Source organism: Chinchilla lanigera, unplaced genomic scaffold, assembly GCF_000276665.1.
Source record: "Chinchilla lanigera isolate Chin_1 unplaced genomic scaffold, ChiLan1.0 scaffold00052, whole genome shotgun sequence".
Lineage (NCBI taxonomy): Eukaryota > Metazoa > Chordata > Mammalia > Rodentia > Chinchillidae > Chinchilla > Chinchilla lanigera.
This window is the reverse complement of record NW_004955453.1, coordinates 5,547,642-5,565,380: the sequence shown is the minus strand read 5'-3', so window position 1 is coordinate 5,565,380 and position 17,739 is coordinate 5,547,642. Positions and strand designations below refer to the sequence as shown.

Below are 17,739 nucleotides of genomic sequence, written 5' to 3'. Positions count from 1 at the left end.
ACACATTGCCTGGAATTGTGGGATAACTGTGTTCAAAGCAGGGAGGAGTCTTTTGAGCACATATTTTGAGGGGCAATAGGGCAGGGGAGCCCTCATAGATATATTGTTTGGTACTGACAGCAAACACAGCATTGCATTTGGAATTACTCCAGGAAGTGCTGGTGCAGAGAGATTTTGTTCCTAGGTACATTACTTTCTCGCTCCTATCACTGGGGACATTCAGAGGCACAATGCCAATGTATAATCCTCTAACTTTCCTATTAGTCACTACCATTCTCAGGTAAATATGCTGAACCCTAAAAATCATTAAACACACTAGAAATTTTCCATAGTCATCCATCTTTTCAGAAACACACTCCTCCCACTTAGCCACTATCCCAAAGGGGCTTAAACTCAGAAAGCTAAAGCTGACCTTTACAATCACGGCTTCAGCTAAAGAATTTCGTAGAGAAACTTAAGCACTATAGCTGTGCCTTAGGGTGACTGAGTTATAAAGAAAACTTCAAAATACAAACAAACTGGAGTTGTAACTCAATAATTTGAATAATTCTGAATTCCAGTATTAAATACGCCTAAGAAAGCATGTGTTCATTTCATATGTCATAAAGCAGTGGAAAACTTAAAAGTATGTTATTTGTTGACTTCAGACACTAGGACAATAGGTACATTAATAACCTAAAGTTAAAAATGAAACTTCTTTGAAATAAAGCTAAGGACAAGGTGTAATCTATGCAGAAATATGAGGTAATGTCTCCTGGCCATTTCTTAGCCTTACCTTACAGATAGGCAAGTTCACAGGAACCTTTTCTTTCAGCTGCAGTTTTGGTTTCTCCTCCTTGTCTCTTCCAATTTGCTCTTACATATAGAGAGAGAATATTGTGTAATTCAGGTATGTATGTCAGATTTTACCTACTTAGCTTCAAGATTATGGTAGATTTGAAGAAAAGGCCATAAATTCTTTGCAGTTTATCCCATCAAGAAAGAGTAAATGAGCACGGCCCTGTGATTTTCTCAGGGCAGGGTAACATTAGCAAACACCAGAAGATGCAGCCTAAGAGTGCACGCACATCAGGCCTGGTCCTCTGTCACTGCTGTGGGGACCCAGGTATCAGGTGAAAAGCCTGGCCCTGATCTGCTGGAAGGTGAGACACATGGGGCTGTTATCCCATCATCCCAGCTTACTACCAGCAGTGTGAGTGAGAGAGACTACAGCAATTCGCCAGGACTCTGCTAACCACAAAGGTATCTATGGACACACCCAGCACTGTATAGCACATAGAAGGAACACACCAGCTAGGCCAGATCCAAGCTGTCAACCTACAGTGCCACAACCATAAATAATTGTTTAAAACTATCCAGTTTTGCTGTGATTTGTTATGCAGCAATAGCCAACTGATACAAAGGTATAATCACCAGTAACAATGCCTAATTTAAAGGAAAATGACTGGCTGGGTGTGATGCTCTACAGGCACTCAGGAGGTTGAAATAGGAGGATAGCTATAAGTTCAAGGCCAACATGGGCTACTTACTGAGTTCAAGGCCAGCCTAAATTACATAGTGAGACCCTGCCTTAAAAAACTAAAAAGGAAATAGAAATACAAACACGTAGATAAACATTTAGGCATCAGAGAACTGATAAGAAAGGCATTCTTAGGAAGTCGATAAAGAAGCATTTCCTCAAAAACATAGCAGTTCCAGACCTACTTTCAGAGGCCCTTATCCAAGCTAACGCAATAGCTTACTAATGAATTAACCCAGGACCTTCACTCTGTGGTGGTTTTCATTTGTGCCATCAAAAACTATCTGGTAGAATAAAAATAAAATTCAATCCTGGTAATCATCCACACATCGTTAGCAGTTCAGTCCAACCATGAAGGATCTCTGTAGGGAAACCACCCCATAAAGCAATCGAGTTTTCAAGCAGAAGATCATGGCACAGCATAAAAAGCACTTGAGTGAAATGGAAAAGGACTCTGCTCTGCAAATTTAGTATCTGCTTTGAGCTGACAATGCACTGGGATTTAAAGAGATTGTGTATCAATCTGCTTCAGGCAAACCTAAGAGCTCTGAGTCTTCATTAAAACTGAAGCAATTTTATAAAAGCACTCAATGAATGTGGCAACTTTCACAGAGTATTTTCAAGCTGAAATTAATGGGCATGATAAAAAAAAATGGAAGAAATGCAGGGTATTGTCCCCAGGTTTTTATACAAATCCAAATCACTGAAGAATTTAAAAAGCACATGGAAGGGTGGGAGGTTAGGAAAAAAATAGGACGTGCAGACAAACCTCCTTATTGGCTATCTAATTGTAATTCAGGATACAGGCTACTGTCAATCACAATGTTTCTCAGACATCACCTGTAATGCCCCGTTTTTATAGAGTTTCCAGTCCCAAGGTTCTGAGGCCCAGCAGACGTTTGGGTAGTGACACTGACGGGACTCGTTGCTACTGATCCAGTCTTACGGGAAACAGTGCTACTGAAAGTATAGGACATCAAAGTGATCTCGAGTCAGAGAACTAAGAATAACAAAAGTCACACATAAAGAGAGAAGAACACCTCAGGGTCTATGACATTTCCAAAATCAGGTGAAAAGCAACCACATCAAAGGAGCCCATGGTATACAACAATCAGTGCAGAAGGCTTCCAGGGATTCAGAGGTTAAGAAAAAACTGCTACTAGGCATTGCAGACCCCAGAAGTGAGAGGCACCAATCAAGAGAAACTACCAAAGTTGAAGGGCAGCACATCTGTTATGCACCTATGTCACAGAAAGAACAGTTTCTTTAATTAGGTGCAGTCAGCAGACATCAGGTCAAATGAAATCACAAGCTTCCATGACAGGTAGCCCTTGGCATCAATTTCAAAGCAGCAGATTGCTGGATCTTTAGAGGGAAGTGAGAAACAGAAGTCTGTCTACTCACCAGCAGTTCATTCCCCTTCCACGTGAGAATTGTATTCCTCTGGGCTGGGAAGTGTGAAGTTTCTGTGTGCTGCTGGAGTCACTCACTGAATTCCAGTCAAGGTCACCTTTCAAATCTCAGGCACAGCGCTGAGAGAGGCGAGTCTGGAAATCTGTCTTGTGATTGGTTCAACTTAAAGTGAGAGACCATCTAACTTGGGGAGTCACACCCAGGCTTCTAAGGAAGCTACCCTACTGGTCAAGAGCAAGTGCTTCATGTTCAGTAAATCTAGATCAAAATGGGGAATTTGTCACTGTGTTGGGAGGTGGATTAGATCACAGGAGTGCAACACTCATCAATGGATTTATCTGGCAATAAGTTCATAGCTGAATGTGCTGTTAGGATATGGGACTTGGTTGGAGATGGGTCACTGAGAGTGTGACCTAGAAGGGTGTATTCTTGCACCTGGCTCCTCCCTTCTCGCTCTGCTTCCTGGCTGCTGTGGTTTGAACTGTTCTTCCCTACCATGCCCTTCTGCCAAGCTGTTTCTACCTTGGAACCAGTCAACCATGGACTGGCTCCATGAAAACCATGAGCCAAAATAAACCCCTCTTCTTTGAAATTGTAGGTGTTGGGTATTTTCTCCCAGCAATAGAAAAGTGAATAATATAATCACCTCCACCTGTGATTTAAACTCTCAATGCTTCAGTTTCCTTATCTGTAAATAAAAGCATAGGAATACTGCATCCTTGGAGTAATTATGAGAAATTATGTGTCGTGTTTCACACAGAGTCTAGATGTAGTACATTCTCAGAGATGGAAACTACTTCAAGAAAAGGCCGCCAAAGCAAGTTCAATAGCGCTGAATCAGTGTGCCCGACAAATCTCAGTTTAATGTGTTAATTTGAGGTAACCATTAAGAAAACTACCACTTAGAAAATCTAGTTAAAACCTGCATTTTTCAGTCATTTGCTATGCTTGGTAAGTCAAGGTCACAGCTAACCTCATTTCCTCCTTACTCTGAGGCACTGAATCCCAGTTGCCTGGGTCCAAATTCTGGCTTCGTCCTTAAGTAGCTCTGAGTCACAGGTATAGGAATGGTCACAACCATGGGTCCCACTTCAAAAGGACCATGATAAGGGCTGGCCATGTAGCTCAGTAGTAGAGTGCTTGCCTAGTGTGTCAATCCCTGAATTCCATCCTCAGAACAGGGCGAATAAATACATACATACGTATCAAAAGACCATGGTGAGTCAAGCGTCATTTGCCATTACAGATTGGCTTAGCCCCTGGTACTTAATAAGTTATCACTTCAGACACAAAGAGCCATGGTCAAGGCAGCTAACAATCATGGGTAGCCATCATTCAAGAGTCATGAACATTGATCCCATGGGTAATCCAACTCCAACCCTGAACTTCATATGAAGAAAATCAGAGCACTGATTTAATAACTTCCACAATAGACTCTCCCAAGAAGAAGAATGTCTGACATTTGGACTCCTGTCCCCTCAGTGTGTGGATTTCAGAGTGGATCCCCATTTGTGTCATTTCACTTGAGCTTCACAATCCAAGTATTTTTAGCCCCCTTTTACAGAAGAGCAAAGCAAGGGTAGCAGAATCCAGCTGCATCACTGGATGCTTGGAGGTGGATCAGCATCTTCAGTTTGGCTCTTCTAGACAGTAAGCTGAGCTCCTGCCCATCACAGCAAGCAACAGAACCAAAGCAAGAAGGGTTTCAGCTCTAACTCTAAATCCTCAGGCACCGTCAATAGCCAAAACACATTAATGACTTGATCATAAAAAAACTTGCAACCACAGGGGGAAAAAATAAGAATAATGATAAACTTGAGGCATTTGTAGATAAATAGGTGTACCTTGAGATCACATTATTAAGTGAAATAAATCAGACACACAAGCTAAAATATTGCACAGTTTCTCTTATATGAGAAACCCAAAATGAAAATGAAGAGCAAAGTAAAAGATGGATAGTAAGAAGTAAGGAGATCTTTTCTAAATAAGAAGGGGAACAAGCAATGGAGGAGGGAGGAAAGGGAGGAAAATGGGATGGAAGAAAAAAGAATTGAAGGAAAAAAATGGAAATAGAACATTTGTAAATGGGAAGGGGACCAAGATTTGGGAGGATCAGGGAGGGATGAGAAGTGTAGGAGGTGAAAAAAGAATTAAGATATGTTACATACGTGAACCAACGCTCCATAATACATGTGATCATTATGTACTGCCAGCATGTACTAATACCAAATAAATTTTTAAGAGTTAATAGCTTAGTCACAAAATACAAGGTGTGATAAAATATACAGTAAATATTCAAATAAAAAGTACTACAGTAAAAGACACATGGTCATTAACCCCCTCAATCTGAACACACCTAGCCTATTGTTCTTACACTGTCTACAGCAGTTCTAGAAGTCCTCTTAAAATGAGTGTATTTATGAGGTGTAATCAAAAATATAGTAAATGCTGCTGCATGTGCCATGCAGTAGAAAAGTAGGCTTCTAAAAACATGACAGTGTGTCCTTATCCACCCTACCCACTGAACCTGTCACCATGCAACTTCTAGCTCTTTCCCAAAGCCAAAGCACCATGAAAGGTAAACATTTTTAACTGATTCAGGACATTTAAGTAGCCACAACAGCACGGTAGAGACAGGAAGGAGGGCTTCCAGAAGTGCTTCACAGAGTGGCAGGAGTGATGGGGTAAGTATTTGTAGGGGTATCAATGGAAGTGTGTCTTTTACTGTAATAGAATTTTTAAAATGTAAGCATTTGCTGTGTTTTTCAATCACACCTCATAGTTTTAAGCAAGTTCGCACCTGACCTTCAGACTTGATGAGAAGGTTCTGGAATGTGTTGGTAGCACCTTTCAACAAGCGTGAGTCACTCCAACTGTCTTCCAGGTAGGAAGATGTAAAGTGACTCTTGTTATCCCCGCAGATTATGCTAGCTGTTATTTTAGTAGGCTAACCTCATATCTTTTTGGTGTTAGTTCAACCAAGAATGAGTTCTGAAGGATTTGAATTTTGAGGGGAAGTCAGGGACTGCTAGGGAGGGAAGTCCCTTATAAATAAAGGTCATTTTATTAACACTTTTATACAAACAGATTAGCCATTTAAAGGGAGGTCAAAAAGCAGCCTGGAAATAGGAGGAGTCTGATAAAATCCCCACATTCGCCACCGAGCAATTGCCCTTCATTCAGTACCTGTGTCCTTCCTCTCCTTGTGTTAATCCCCCAGATCACTAGCCTAAAGATGACAAATACCACAGATTCTAATGACTGTGGCAGTCATTTTGAAGCACTTTAAAATAGTTACCTCAGCTCTGGATGGGCTAAAGGACCCTCTCTCAGCCCTTCACAGGGTAGGCAGTGCTCTCAAATTCTTCTCCCCTCCCTGCCCACTGACACCCCAGGCACTGCCCTCTTAACCACTCTCCCAACTCAGCAACAGCTCCTCTAACATCCTTAGCTGCTGCTTCTACCTCCCATTTCAGTGCAAGAACTCTCCAACGCTCTCCTCCATTGCTTCCCTTTTCCTGTTATACTCTCACCCTCATCTATCTTAACAAGCATTGGAAACCCCGTACTTCTTGGTTTCGGTCTCCTCCCCAAGATCCAGCCCCAAGAAATACTGTGTTCCGGAACACTCACCACGCTTGGTCCACTACCTCAAACAGCCCAAAAAGACTCTTTTTGCTTATTTCCATTTTTTTCTGAGTTACCCAAATTGAAGTCCTTAGCGGTCCTTTGACTCCATTTTCACCTTTGTTTCCTATATTCAACAGACAACAAATTCCAGTGATTTTCCTCCTCATATGAATGTTCATTGCCAGATGATCTCCCGTCTTCTGGTCTCTTCTTGACTACACCAAATAAACAAACTATGAGAATCCTCTGCATAGAATATGTCATTCACATCCACCCTCTAATGCAAAATATCCCTAAGTCTTCAATATCCCAAATCCTTTGTATCTATATTCTTCTTCAGTCTATCTCAATAAACATTCTCATCCTTACTACTTATCACTGAATCTGATGCATCTTATCTATAGACAAGTGGATATCAATGAACCAGGCATTCAAAATTAAGATTGAACTATTGTTAATATTAAAATTCAGTCAAGTGCCAACCTCAATATTTTAACAGTTTTATCAGTTAAGTTTTGCCTATGCTTTCCAACCAAAGGTGACCAGGAACATAGCTGGAGTTGATTCAGTTGGATTTTTTATCACTGCAGTAAGGGAGAATCCACACCATGAGAACAATGGAGTGAATCCATAAGAAAATGTAAGGATCAGATCTCTGGTTGGGTGATTTAGGGCAGGGACGATTCGCTCTAGAAGAAATTAAATGCTTGGATATCTCAATTCCTCCTATTTATGGATAGGGCAGGCTAGAGCAAGGCTAAAACTATGACTGTGAACTCATTGGATACTAAAAACTAAAGGAGAAAGGAATGTTTAGCATTTCATGTGTTGCATGGTGGTCGTCTTTGACAAAAATATAAGTGACCTTGTTTTATTTCACTTCATCATGGTCTCTGAGTGCTTATGTATAATATCAGAGCTCTGTGATTTGCATACCCTTTTGTCCAGCAGAAAACACCATGACTCTCCTGTGAGAATCAGACCAGCCCCTAACAACATCAAGATCTACTTGTAAATGTCAACCTGCCTCTGATGCCAGTGGCTGTTTTCTTCTCTTTCAGTTCTTTTTGTCATAATGATGTCCACATAGAGATTTAAACTTTCTTAGGCAGAGTACCTGTTATGATAAGTGAAGCCAACCTCCCGTGTTACGGCTGCAGCTAGGTAAACAGGGTTTCCTCTTGCAAACCAGACAGAGAAAGTTGGTATCATATTTTGGAGAATAAAAAAGAAAGGGTGTGACAACAGAAGTAAGATCTGGGGAAAGTAGATAAAATAATCTATACAACCTACAACTCTCAAGAATAAAGTGACATGCAGATCAAGAACCTCCTAGACATGTCAATCACAAAAACTGTCTTCATCCTGGTGAACCAGATAACACCATCTGGTCAATAAGAGATGAAAATTGTCCATCATGCTCCTCCAAGAATCTAAATTCATCGAGGCATTCTTTAGTGAGGACTCTATGTTCTTCATATCGTTTTAGGTCTGGAAATTTCTTTATTGCTGTTCAACTGCCATTAAAATACTGACTAACAAGTCCTATCTTTAATTCTGTTTTCAGCAGACACTGTCAAGAGTACTGTCTTTGCCAAGTCTGAATATAACAGTAGGAAGCAATACCAGCTGTGTATTGCTTATGGGCCACAGACACCACAAAGGCAGCCCACAAGTAAGACAAATGTGGAAAACAGTATCTAAAATTCCTATAAATATAATTTCCTTGAGGAAGGGGGGGAGTATTTAGCAAAGAAACAAAAGCATTTCATTTGAGTGAAACCTAAACTTCCTTTATTGTGCAGTGTTAATTACCAGCCTTTCGGTGTAGAAAAATTGGCAGAGGAAGGTGGTCAGTGACCGTCCCAGCTCTCATCTCAGAGCCTAGATGCAGCGGAACTGATGGACACCGAAGGGTTTTTTCAAGAAAATAAAAATTGACATATATATCTCCATGTAAAAATATTCTAGCACAGGGTACGTGGTATGGCTGAGTTCAGGGGCTAAGATCAATGAATTTAGCCAAACTACACACCTTCCTCCCAGAGGATGCCTGAAGTATTGGTCACTCACAGCATTTATTCTCCAGATGGCCATCTCCACATGCTACCACTGTGTGAAAAAACAAAACTAACCACACTCACCTCAAGGACAGTGGGGTGACCCCTGGCAAGTGCCACCTGCTCCTTTCTGCAGCAGCTCCACACTCTCACTCCCTCCTGACCTTTGCATTTCAATTTCTAATCTTTTTTAATAGAAGACCTATCACTTAACACTGTCACTGGAGGATCACATTTCAGTGATTACTCAGGGCTGACATTTTATTATTTAATATTAAAACCCCATCAGAAATCCCTGGTTGGATAAACTAAAACTGAAACTTGAAAATAAAGCACCTGACAAACCTGATTTGCAGTAATCAAAATGGCATTTTTTCAGATGGGAACTAATTATCAACCTGACATGATTCCAATCTGCCGTCAGTATAAAATGTGATCCATTTGCTATCTACAATCGGGCTCGCTGCTGTGCCGCTAGACACCCAATTTCGCCCAGTCTCAAGAGATTCTTCTATTATGCAAAACTACTGGTAAAGCAATTACATGCTCCAAAAGATTAAGACAAGAAATTTCACATTCACAGACCTGTCATGTTCACCTCTTAAAATGTAAATTCTCGCCAGATGTTAAAATGCCTTTTTTATTTCATACAATGTCACCTAATGATCTGAGGACGCACCCTCTCTGAAAGTGATGTTACTGTCTTCCGAATCCGAGACCAACCCCAGGCGGAGCCTCATGGCTCCTCCGAGACACTGCGCGGCAGGCGAAGGTACCAAGGACTGGATGTGGGTTTCTCTGGGTTTGTCGTGGTTACTTGGGGACTGCAGGTGGTTACCGAGGCAAATGCTCCAAGGGGACCTGGGAGGAGTTTCAACAGAGGACAGAGGGGGGAAAGGTGGAATTTAATGGGGGCTATTTCACCACTCTGTGGCTCGAAGGATGCGGTTGGAACCTCTGCAGATGGAAAAAACAGAGAATGAATAGCTTTTACTGCCCCGTGCCAGGAAAGGGGCTACGTGCCTCTCATTCAGTGCTCTCAAAACACAGCCCCCTCTGTTTCCCAACTGAGGAAGAAGCTAAGGCCCAAAGAGGCCCCGCAAATCTCTGCTCACAGGCGGGAGGCAGGGATTTCACAGACACATACATGTCCTTTCTGCTACTATCAGTAACCTCTCCTAGGGTGGCAAGAGAAATATGAGAAAGAAATATTCATACTTCGAATCATGTAATCTCCTGGACATGTGTTGAAAAACTCTACTTGGTATTGTTAAGAAGAAACCTTTATCTTTAAGTAATTTCATTCCACTTAAAGTTTTAAAAGTAAACCAATTAAGCAGAAGGGGAATTTTAACACAGTCAAGAAAGGCAGTCAGAGGAGAAGGGGTGGAGAAAATGAAGTTATTTTCCCACTTGCACTGTTTGATTCTTCTTGGTGGGCTTCACAGAGGAAACGGAACTCCCAGGAGCCAGAGAGTGGAGCGTGGAGGGTTCCTGACGGAGAGATTTCACTTCCGATTCCCGCTGAAGGCCATGACTCCACGTGTTTCGAAATCTCCAGCAGAGTGTCTGGACAGCAAGCCCGTGAGTCACGCCGCGAGTGAGACTTTGCTCTCCTTAGCGCCATCAAGGCTTGCTTAGTTGACAAACACAAAATTGTCCTGGATGTCTGTGTTCCCATCAGGGAAGGGCACGGCGCTCTGCTGCCTCCTTCCTCAGCATGCTGATCCAGGGCACATTCACCCTTATCCAGGGGGATGAAAATGGGGCCCTTGCGGGCAACTGCTGCCATCTCCACAAGGCAGACGAAGATGGTCCAAACCCAGAAAAGTGCCCTCATGACATTCAGAGACTTGAAGAGACATCCTCACTGCAAGCACAATGAGGAATCCCAAAGTGTTACCGTGATCGTTACCTTCACGCGTCAACGTGGCCAGGCCGTGGAGCCCAGATATTTGCTCACACACTAATGTAAATGTTGCCACGAGGGTACTTTTTGGATGAAGTTGACATTTACATCTGCAGACTTTCAGGAGAGCAGATGGCCCTGGGTAATGTGAACGGGCCCCATCCACTCCCTTGAAGACTATCAGAGCAAAGGCTGAGGTTTTGCAAGGAAGGAATTCAGCCCCCATACGCAACACAGAAACCTTGCCTGAGTTTCCAGCCCGCCAGTTTCCCCTGTGGAGTGTAGACTTGCCAGTCTCCACAATTGCATGAGCCAGTTACTTAAAATAAATCTCCCGCTCTGTCTCTCTGTCTCTCCCCCTCCTGTTCCTCTGGAGAATCCTAACACTGTTACCAGGCAGCTTAAACAGCCCCTCCTCTGTATTTCAGAGCAGAAAGGAAAGAAGAACTTGGCAAAGTATCAATTGCTCAGAAAATGAGAGAATTAAGAGTCTATGTGAAAAAGGCTTCTCACCACCCTTCAAATGCTTGCTTGCATTTCCCACTAAGTCCCTTCATTGATTCGTGAGTATCAGGTGTGTCCCTTGGACATTCTGAGCCATGCACTGAGGCCACAGAGCTAGGAGCACCTTCCTGGAATCTCAGCTCGGCCCCCTGCTGGGATGTGGTGATAGGTATGGGACTGAAATTCCAGAGGCATTTCAAGCTTCAGCATGAATTTCATCCCAAAAGAAGCAGATCTGTGATTCTTCCAGCTTGGAACCTAGAAAGATGACTGCTTCCTCAATGGTGGCTTGGGGTTATTGTCCATACAAAGCTACTTTAATGATACACTTCCTCCCACACACAAGGATAATTAATACAGTCATTGTCACTTAAGGATGGGAATACAACCTGTATATTGTTGGCGGACTGTCTGGTTGTATAAATATCATAGCATGTTCTTGTACAAGATAAAATAGGATGTAAAGAGGCTGAATAGTCCTAAGGGATCACCATGGGCTGTTATGGACCAAAATATTATTTGCAGCTGGGCGTATAGCTCAGCAGCACAGCACCTGCCTGGCAAGTACAAGGGTCTGAGTTCAATTCCCAGTACCAAAAAAAGTGACACGCTGTCAAAACACCATTTGCAGCACACAACTGTAGAGTGTTGCAAAGATCATGGGAGTGATAGTGTGGGTTGGTGTTGGAATTCAAGGGAGGAAACTGAGCCTCAGAAGTGTGCCAGGTCAGATGCAGTGATGGAGAGGCAGGGCTCAAGCAAAGCTAGGTGCTGGCCAGCGGTGCTGCCTACTCCAGACCACGTGTGGGGCTTGTGCGGGGAAGCACTCTGAACAGCTGGCCCATGCAAGGATGGAGACATGGGCAGAACAAAAATGATAAAAACAGAAGGGTTGCCCGTGTGCTCTTTTCAGACAACACTGATACACTGGGAAGAAACAAACTGTTACTATCATCACGATGACTTCTGGGTATCAGAAGTTCCATTATTACAAATCAGTACTATAAATGCAGACATCTGCAAAATAAATGATGGAGCTTCTGAATGTTCACACAGGGAGTCAGAAGTGGGACATACTGTGCCCACAGTAAGGATTTTAATATGGCACAATTATAAATGAATTGCACCATGCCTTTCATGTACATTAAAATGGAAAACCTATTCCATTAACTCAAATTCACAACAGTGAAAAAGATCCCACACAGCAAACACTCTAGAATGACCTATAGTAAATTGCTAAAAATAATTACCCAGTTATAAGATTGAGCTTGTTGTCATTTTCTCTATTTTGCTTTTTTTTTCTAGTATTTTCAAATTTTTCTACCATGAATGTAGATTGCTCGTGTAAAGGGGGAAAGATAGGGGCTGGGGATTTAGCTCAGTGGCACAGCGCCTGCCTGGCAAGCGCAAGGTCATGAGTTCAATTTCCGGTACTGGAGAAAAACCAAAAAAAGAGGAGGGTAAGATATTTTTAAAGCCCTCCCAAGAGTAAGTCTAAAGATCAAATGTATTATAAATGAGTGGAATTCACTTCTGTTTCCAAGTATACCACACCCCGTGCACTGACATTTACTGAGATACAAAAGAGAAACTGACAGTCATTTGAGACTGGAGAGAGAAAAGAATGTGGTCTCAGGCAATACCAACCTGGGTCACAGAGGCATTTGTAGCTGGTGCCCACGCTGCGGCAGGTGCCATGAGCACACGGGCTGAGTGCACAGAAGTCCACGAGGTCGGCACAGGTGGGCCCCGTGAAGCCCGCGCTGCAGCTGCAGGTGAAATGCACCCCATCCACGTAGCAGGTGCCATTGTTCTGGCAGGGTGATGAGGCACAGGGATCTACCTTCTCTTCACAAGCAGATCCGAAGTATCCTGCAAGAAAATGCAGAGGGCCTTTAAAGTTAAAATGTTGGCTATAATAACTAATAAGATACCGAGCCCACAGATCTTAACTTTTCTCCACTGTGAGTACATAGACAGATTAGTCTATTAATAGCTTTCATATATGTCCCAATCCAACAAGGTCAGTAAAATGCTTTTCTTAGTGTTAGTAAGCACATGTTAAGATATTAAGCCCTCTGATTCCCCATTTGTTAAAACACAAACTATGTCACTGCTTAGATGTATACGGACGTGTACAGCTATACACTACATGCACATGTGTATATGTACAGTACAGACAGATGCAAAAGGTAAACTGATGGGACTACGTGAAGGAATGTAGCATTTGGGTCACTAGAAGTCTTCCTGCTTTTATTTTATATCCACTGTTTTGCTTGTAAGACATATTTTGAAATTTAAAAGTTAAAACCATATGAAATTGGAAATAATAACTCCCCTATCCTTATGCCCTGATTCTCTCCTCAGTTTCCACAATATATATTTTTTAAAAGTTGGTTACTGTAGTGGGTAAATGAAAATGGTATCATGTTTCTGTACAATCGGATGCCATTCTGGAATAGAAAGTTACCAAGCAATGACCCCTGCTGTAGTATGAGTGACTCTCAAAGCATTGTGCTTTGAGAAGGAAGCCAGACAGACAGACAGACACACACACACACACAAATTTCATAGTGTGCAATTCCATTTACAGGAAAAGTCCAGGGAAAGAAAATCTGGAAGTACACAAAATGGATGTGTACTGCCTGTGGCTGCAGAGGGAAGCTGGAGCGAGGGCGACAGACAGCAGAGGTCTGTGGGGGCGGAAGGAAAGGGTCGAGAGCTGGACTGTGACAATGGTCACACAGCTCTAGGAATTTACTCAAAACACTGAATTGTACACCTTGAAAGAACAAATCGTATGTTATAGAAATTGTATATTTGAAATGAATGCATTTTATGTTATGTAAAATTATGGAAAGTGGTGAAAGTTTTAAATCTTACATGTGCTTATTGTGTAGGTGATTTTATTGGTTGTTTTTTTTTTTTTTTTTTTTTGGTTTTTCTCTGGTACCGGGAACCGAACTCACGACCTTGCGCTTGCCAGGCAGGCGCTTTGCCGCTGAGCTAAATCCCCAGCCCCGGTGATTTTATTGTTTTCTGAGTGTCTGACCAGCACCTCTCAAGTTAAAATACTTAAAGTATATATGTATATATATGTGTGTGTGTGTGTATACATATACACATATAATGTAGATATGTGCATTTAACAATGTTTTGGTAAAACCCATACTTTTTAATACTTGAAGAGTACTTAGAAAATTAAATGAAGATTATTCCAATTGTAGATATAACAGTTAAACACTTTTACTCATGTACACTTTGTATTTTGATATTCCACTTCACTTTTCTTATCTTCAGTTGTTTATATTTACTGATCTTCACACAGAACTCTGACAATTTTACAGATATTGTTAAGAAGATAGTAAATATATATAACAAGCAGAAATAGCTCCCAGATTTAATTATCTGAAGCATCATTCATAAATTACCATAATCAGTTTGATATCACTCCATGTAGAAGCAGAAAACTCAAAAACTCCAATGATATTCAACACTTTATAAAGTTCCTGGTAGCATTTAAATTTTAGAAATCATATTTTAAATGTACCATACAATCAGTTTCAATAATACTTGAACTCTCCAAAGAGACTCTTGGAGCTCAGAGTAGAATATAATTTTGTACTTCATGATATATATTCCATTTTACTCTGATTGAAAAGAAGCTGTTTAAATGCTTACCGACACATGACAGCACTGTTATTATCATCACTACCTAACATGTTACTTTGTAAAAATAGGACTTAATATTTCAAATCTGTTAATTTTAGAACAAAATAAAATTAATTATTCTTATCTGTACCTAGAAAATGCAATATAGCCTTTGGAAATATGAAAAATCCAATTTGCTCATTGAGCGTGACAATAAAAATAATTCAATCTCATTTTCTTAATCTGAAAACATAAGCTTGGGAAATGAATTGGCCAAGTCAACTCACAACTTGCTTTCAGTTAGAAAAAGGCTCAAGATTTTATCTCATCAATTGAGAAAAAAGGGGTGTCGATTTTGCAGCAGAGTATTAGAACTGATAAATTCAGCAAAGTTACAGGATACAAATCAGCGTGCAAAACACAGTAGCGTTTTATATGGTAATAACAGACTTGCTAAGAAAGAAACCATGATCCCATTCACAACAGCTACCCCTAAATGAAATAAATAAATAAATTTAAGCTAGGATAAATTTAACCCGGAGGGCCGGGGATATAGCTCCGTGGCGTAGCGCCTGCCCGGCAAGCACGAAGTGCTAAATTTGATTCCCAGTCCAAAAACACTTTCACCCAAAAATTGAAAGATATCTGTGATATGATCCCAAAAGCACAGGCAACAAAAGCAAAACTAGACAAATAGGATTACATAAAATTTGTATTGTAAATGTGAATTTAACATCTCCATAAAAAGCTTTTGCACAACAAAAGAAGCAACAATCTATAGAATGGTAGAAAGTATTTGCCAACTGTTCGTCTCACAAAACATTATCAGCCAGAATATACAAGGATCTCAAAAACTTACCAATAAGAAACAAGTCGTCCTACCTTATGACCCAGCCATTTTACTTCTAGATATATATCCAAAGGACAATAATTCAGCGTGCTAAAGAGATACCTGCAATTCTGCGTTTAATGTAGCTCTATTCACAGTTGCTCAGATATATAATCAACCTAGGTGCCCATCAAGAGAGGAGTGGATGGGGAAAATGTGGCGGATAACACAAGGGAATGTTACTGAGTTATGTAGGATGGAGCCCATCATTTTCACCAAAATGGAGGGAATTGGAGGGCAATGTGTTAAGTGAAATGAATGGAACACAGAAAGACAAGTACTGCATGTTCTCTCTCATATCTGGAAGCTAAAAACACTTGACCTGGATGTAGAATAGTTATGAACAGAGGCTGGGCAGGTGGGAGGAAGAGTAAAGGAGGTTGTATGAGGAGTACTAGGACCAGTTCCAGAGACGTCCTGGTGTTCTGCAGTACAGTGGGATGTCTACTTCTGCTATTATCTATTACACACTTCCTGAATATCTAAAAAGTGTAACTTCACACAAAAGAAATGATAAGAAAATGGAAGGGCGGATTACCCTGGTTTGATTAATGCATACTACATACATCATGTGTTGCAATATCAGACTGAACCTCATTAATATATACAATTAATAAATGTTAATCAAAAATTAAATTAAATATATACTTTAAAAGAGAGCAGTATGGCGCCTACATTAACCTTTTGAATTTAACATCTCTATAAGAAATTTCAATGATCATGAAATTCACATCTAAGTCTAGGTACATGTTCACCTGGTAAAAGCAGCTCCAAGTGCATAAGAAAATTCTAAATTTTAACTTTCAGAAACAGAGATCAAAGTCAAAATGATATTTAGATTCTTTTTCTGCAGCAGAACTGAACTAATAGCTGTGGAAGGTGACAGAAGCCCTTAAGTTGAAAATACAGAGAAAAGAAATGCTCATAGGACCTGGGTCCCTGAAAACTCCAAGGTAAAGAAAACTGAACTGAAAAAAATATATATGGAGAATCAGAGATTTAAATACTCAGAAATAAAAACCTTATACCTAAGTCAAAAGCATAAAAATGAAGAAGTCCTCAGAACGACTCGAATCCAGTATGAGAACTGAATATAATTCTCAATAGAGACCATTTTGATGTTCAAGTATCAAATTCACCACATCAGGGCTAAATTGCATTCCTCTAAAATGCCTGTTTTGAGGGCAGCTCCCAATACCTCCAAATATTGCTGTTTAGAGACAAAGCCTTTTAAAAAGTGGTAAGTTAAAATGAGGTTTGGGCTGGGCCCTCATGCAGTCTGACCGATGTCTTGATAAACAGATGTGATTAGGGCTCGCAGGGAGCCTAGGGGAGCAGGTGCATAGAGGAAACAGCAGCAAGAAGTTGACCATCCTCAGGCCAGGTAGAAGAGCACCCAAAGCAATCACCTCTGCTGACACCCTCATGCTGAATTCTCAGCCTCCAGAACTGGGAGAAATACATTTCTGTGGATGAAGCCCCCTATCTGTGCTATTTTGTTCTGGCTTCCCAGGTAAACTCACACTAACAAGGAGCATAAAGAAACAAGGAAGCCAGGCTTAGGACTCTGGCATTTGAATTCTGTATCTACCCTCCATCAGCAAATGATGGCCACGGCAAGTCCCAGTCTCTAATCTTCTACGGCTCCACCTAGAAAACAGGGCTGGAATTATTTTCTTCATAAAGTCATTGTGGGTTCTAAAAATACACATAGCAAATTTCTTATAGTTCCAGTGCTGCATGAATGAAAAGAATAAAAACGGTGGTAACAATAGCAACAGCTAACATCCAATGCGGGCTGATATGCACCAGGTGGTTCTAAGTCCTTACACGAATTATTTCACTTAAACCTAGCAGGATGGGAGAACTTTTAGTACCCCACTTTATAGATGGAAAAATGCCAACACAAAAATACGAAGCAGGTTGATCAAGTCCACACACCTAGTAGATGGCAGATATGGGATATAAAACTTAAGCTCTTATTTCTCTACTGTACTGCAGAGAACAGAATTGAATGCCCAAGCAATTAAAATGTGACAGTGTCTTAGCAAAAACAGGAGTGAATTCTGCTCTGTTTACGTTTTGGTGAAAGAAGCTCTAATTTTTCAATAAAGCTAAGAGGGGTGTGAAAAGTGAGCGGAGAGGAGGATATTGGTTGGAGGCC

General features: G+C 41.0%; 1 protein-coding gene across 1 annotated transcript in view; it reads right to left on the bottom strand.

The window, feature by feature from the left end:
• Dner (delta/notch-like EGF repeat containing) overlaps nucleotides 1–17,739 on the bottom strand; it is a gene marked incomplete at its 5' end in the record, with an annotated part of 308,295 nt that overhangs the window by 50,170 nt on the left and 240,386 nt on the right. Inside the window, 1 exon segment of the mRNA XM_013519994.1 lies at nucleotides 12,683–12,907. Coding sequence (XP_013375448.1) covers nucleotides 12,683–12,907 — 225 coding nt within the window.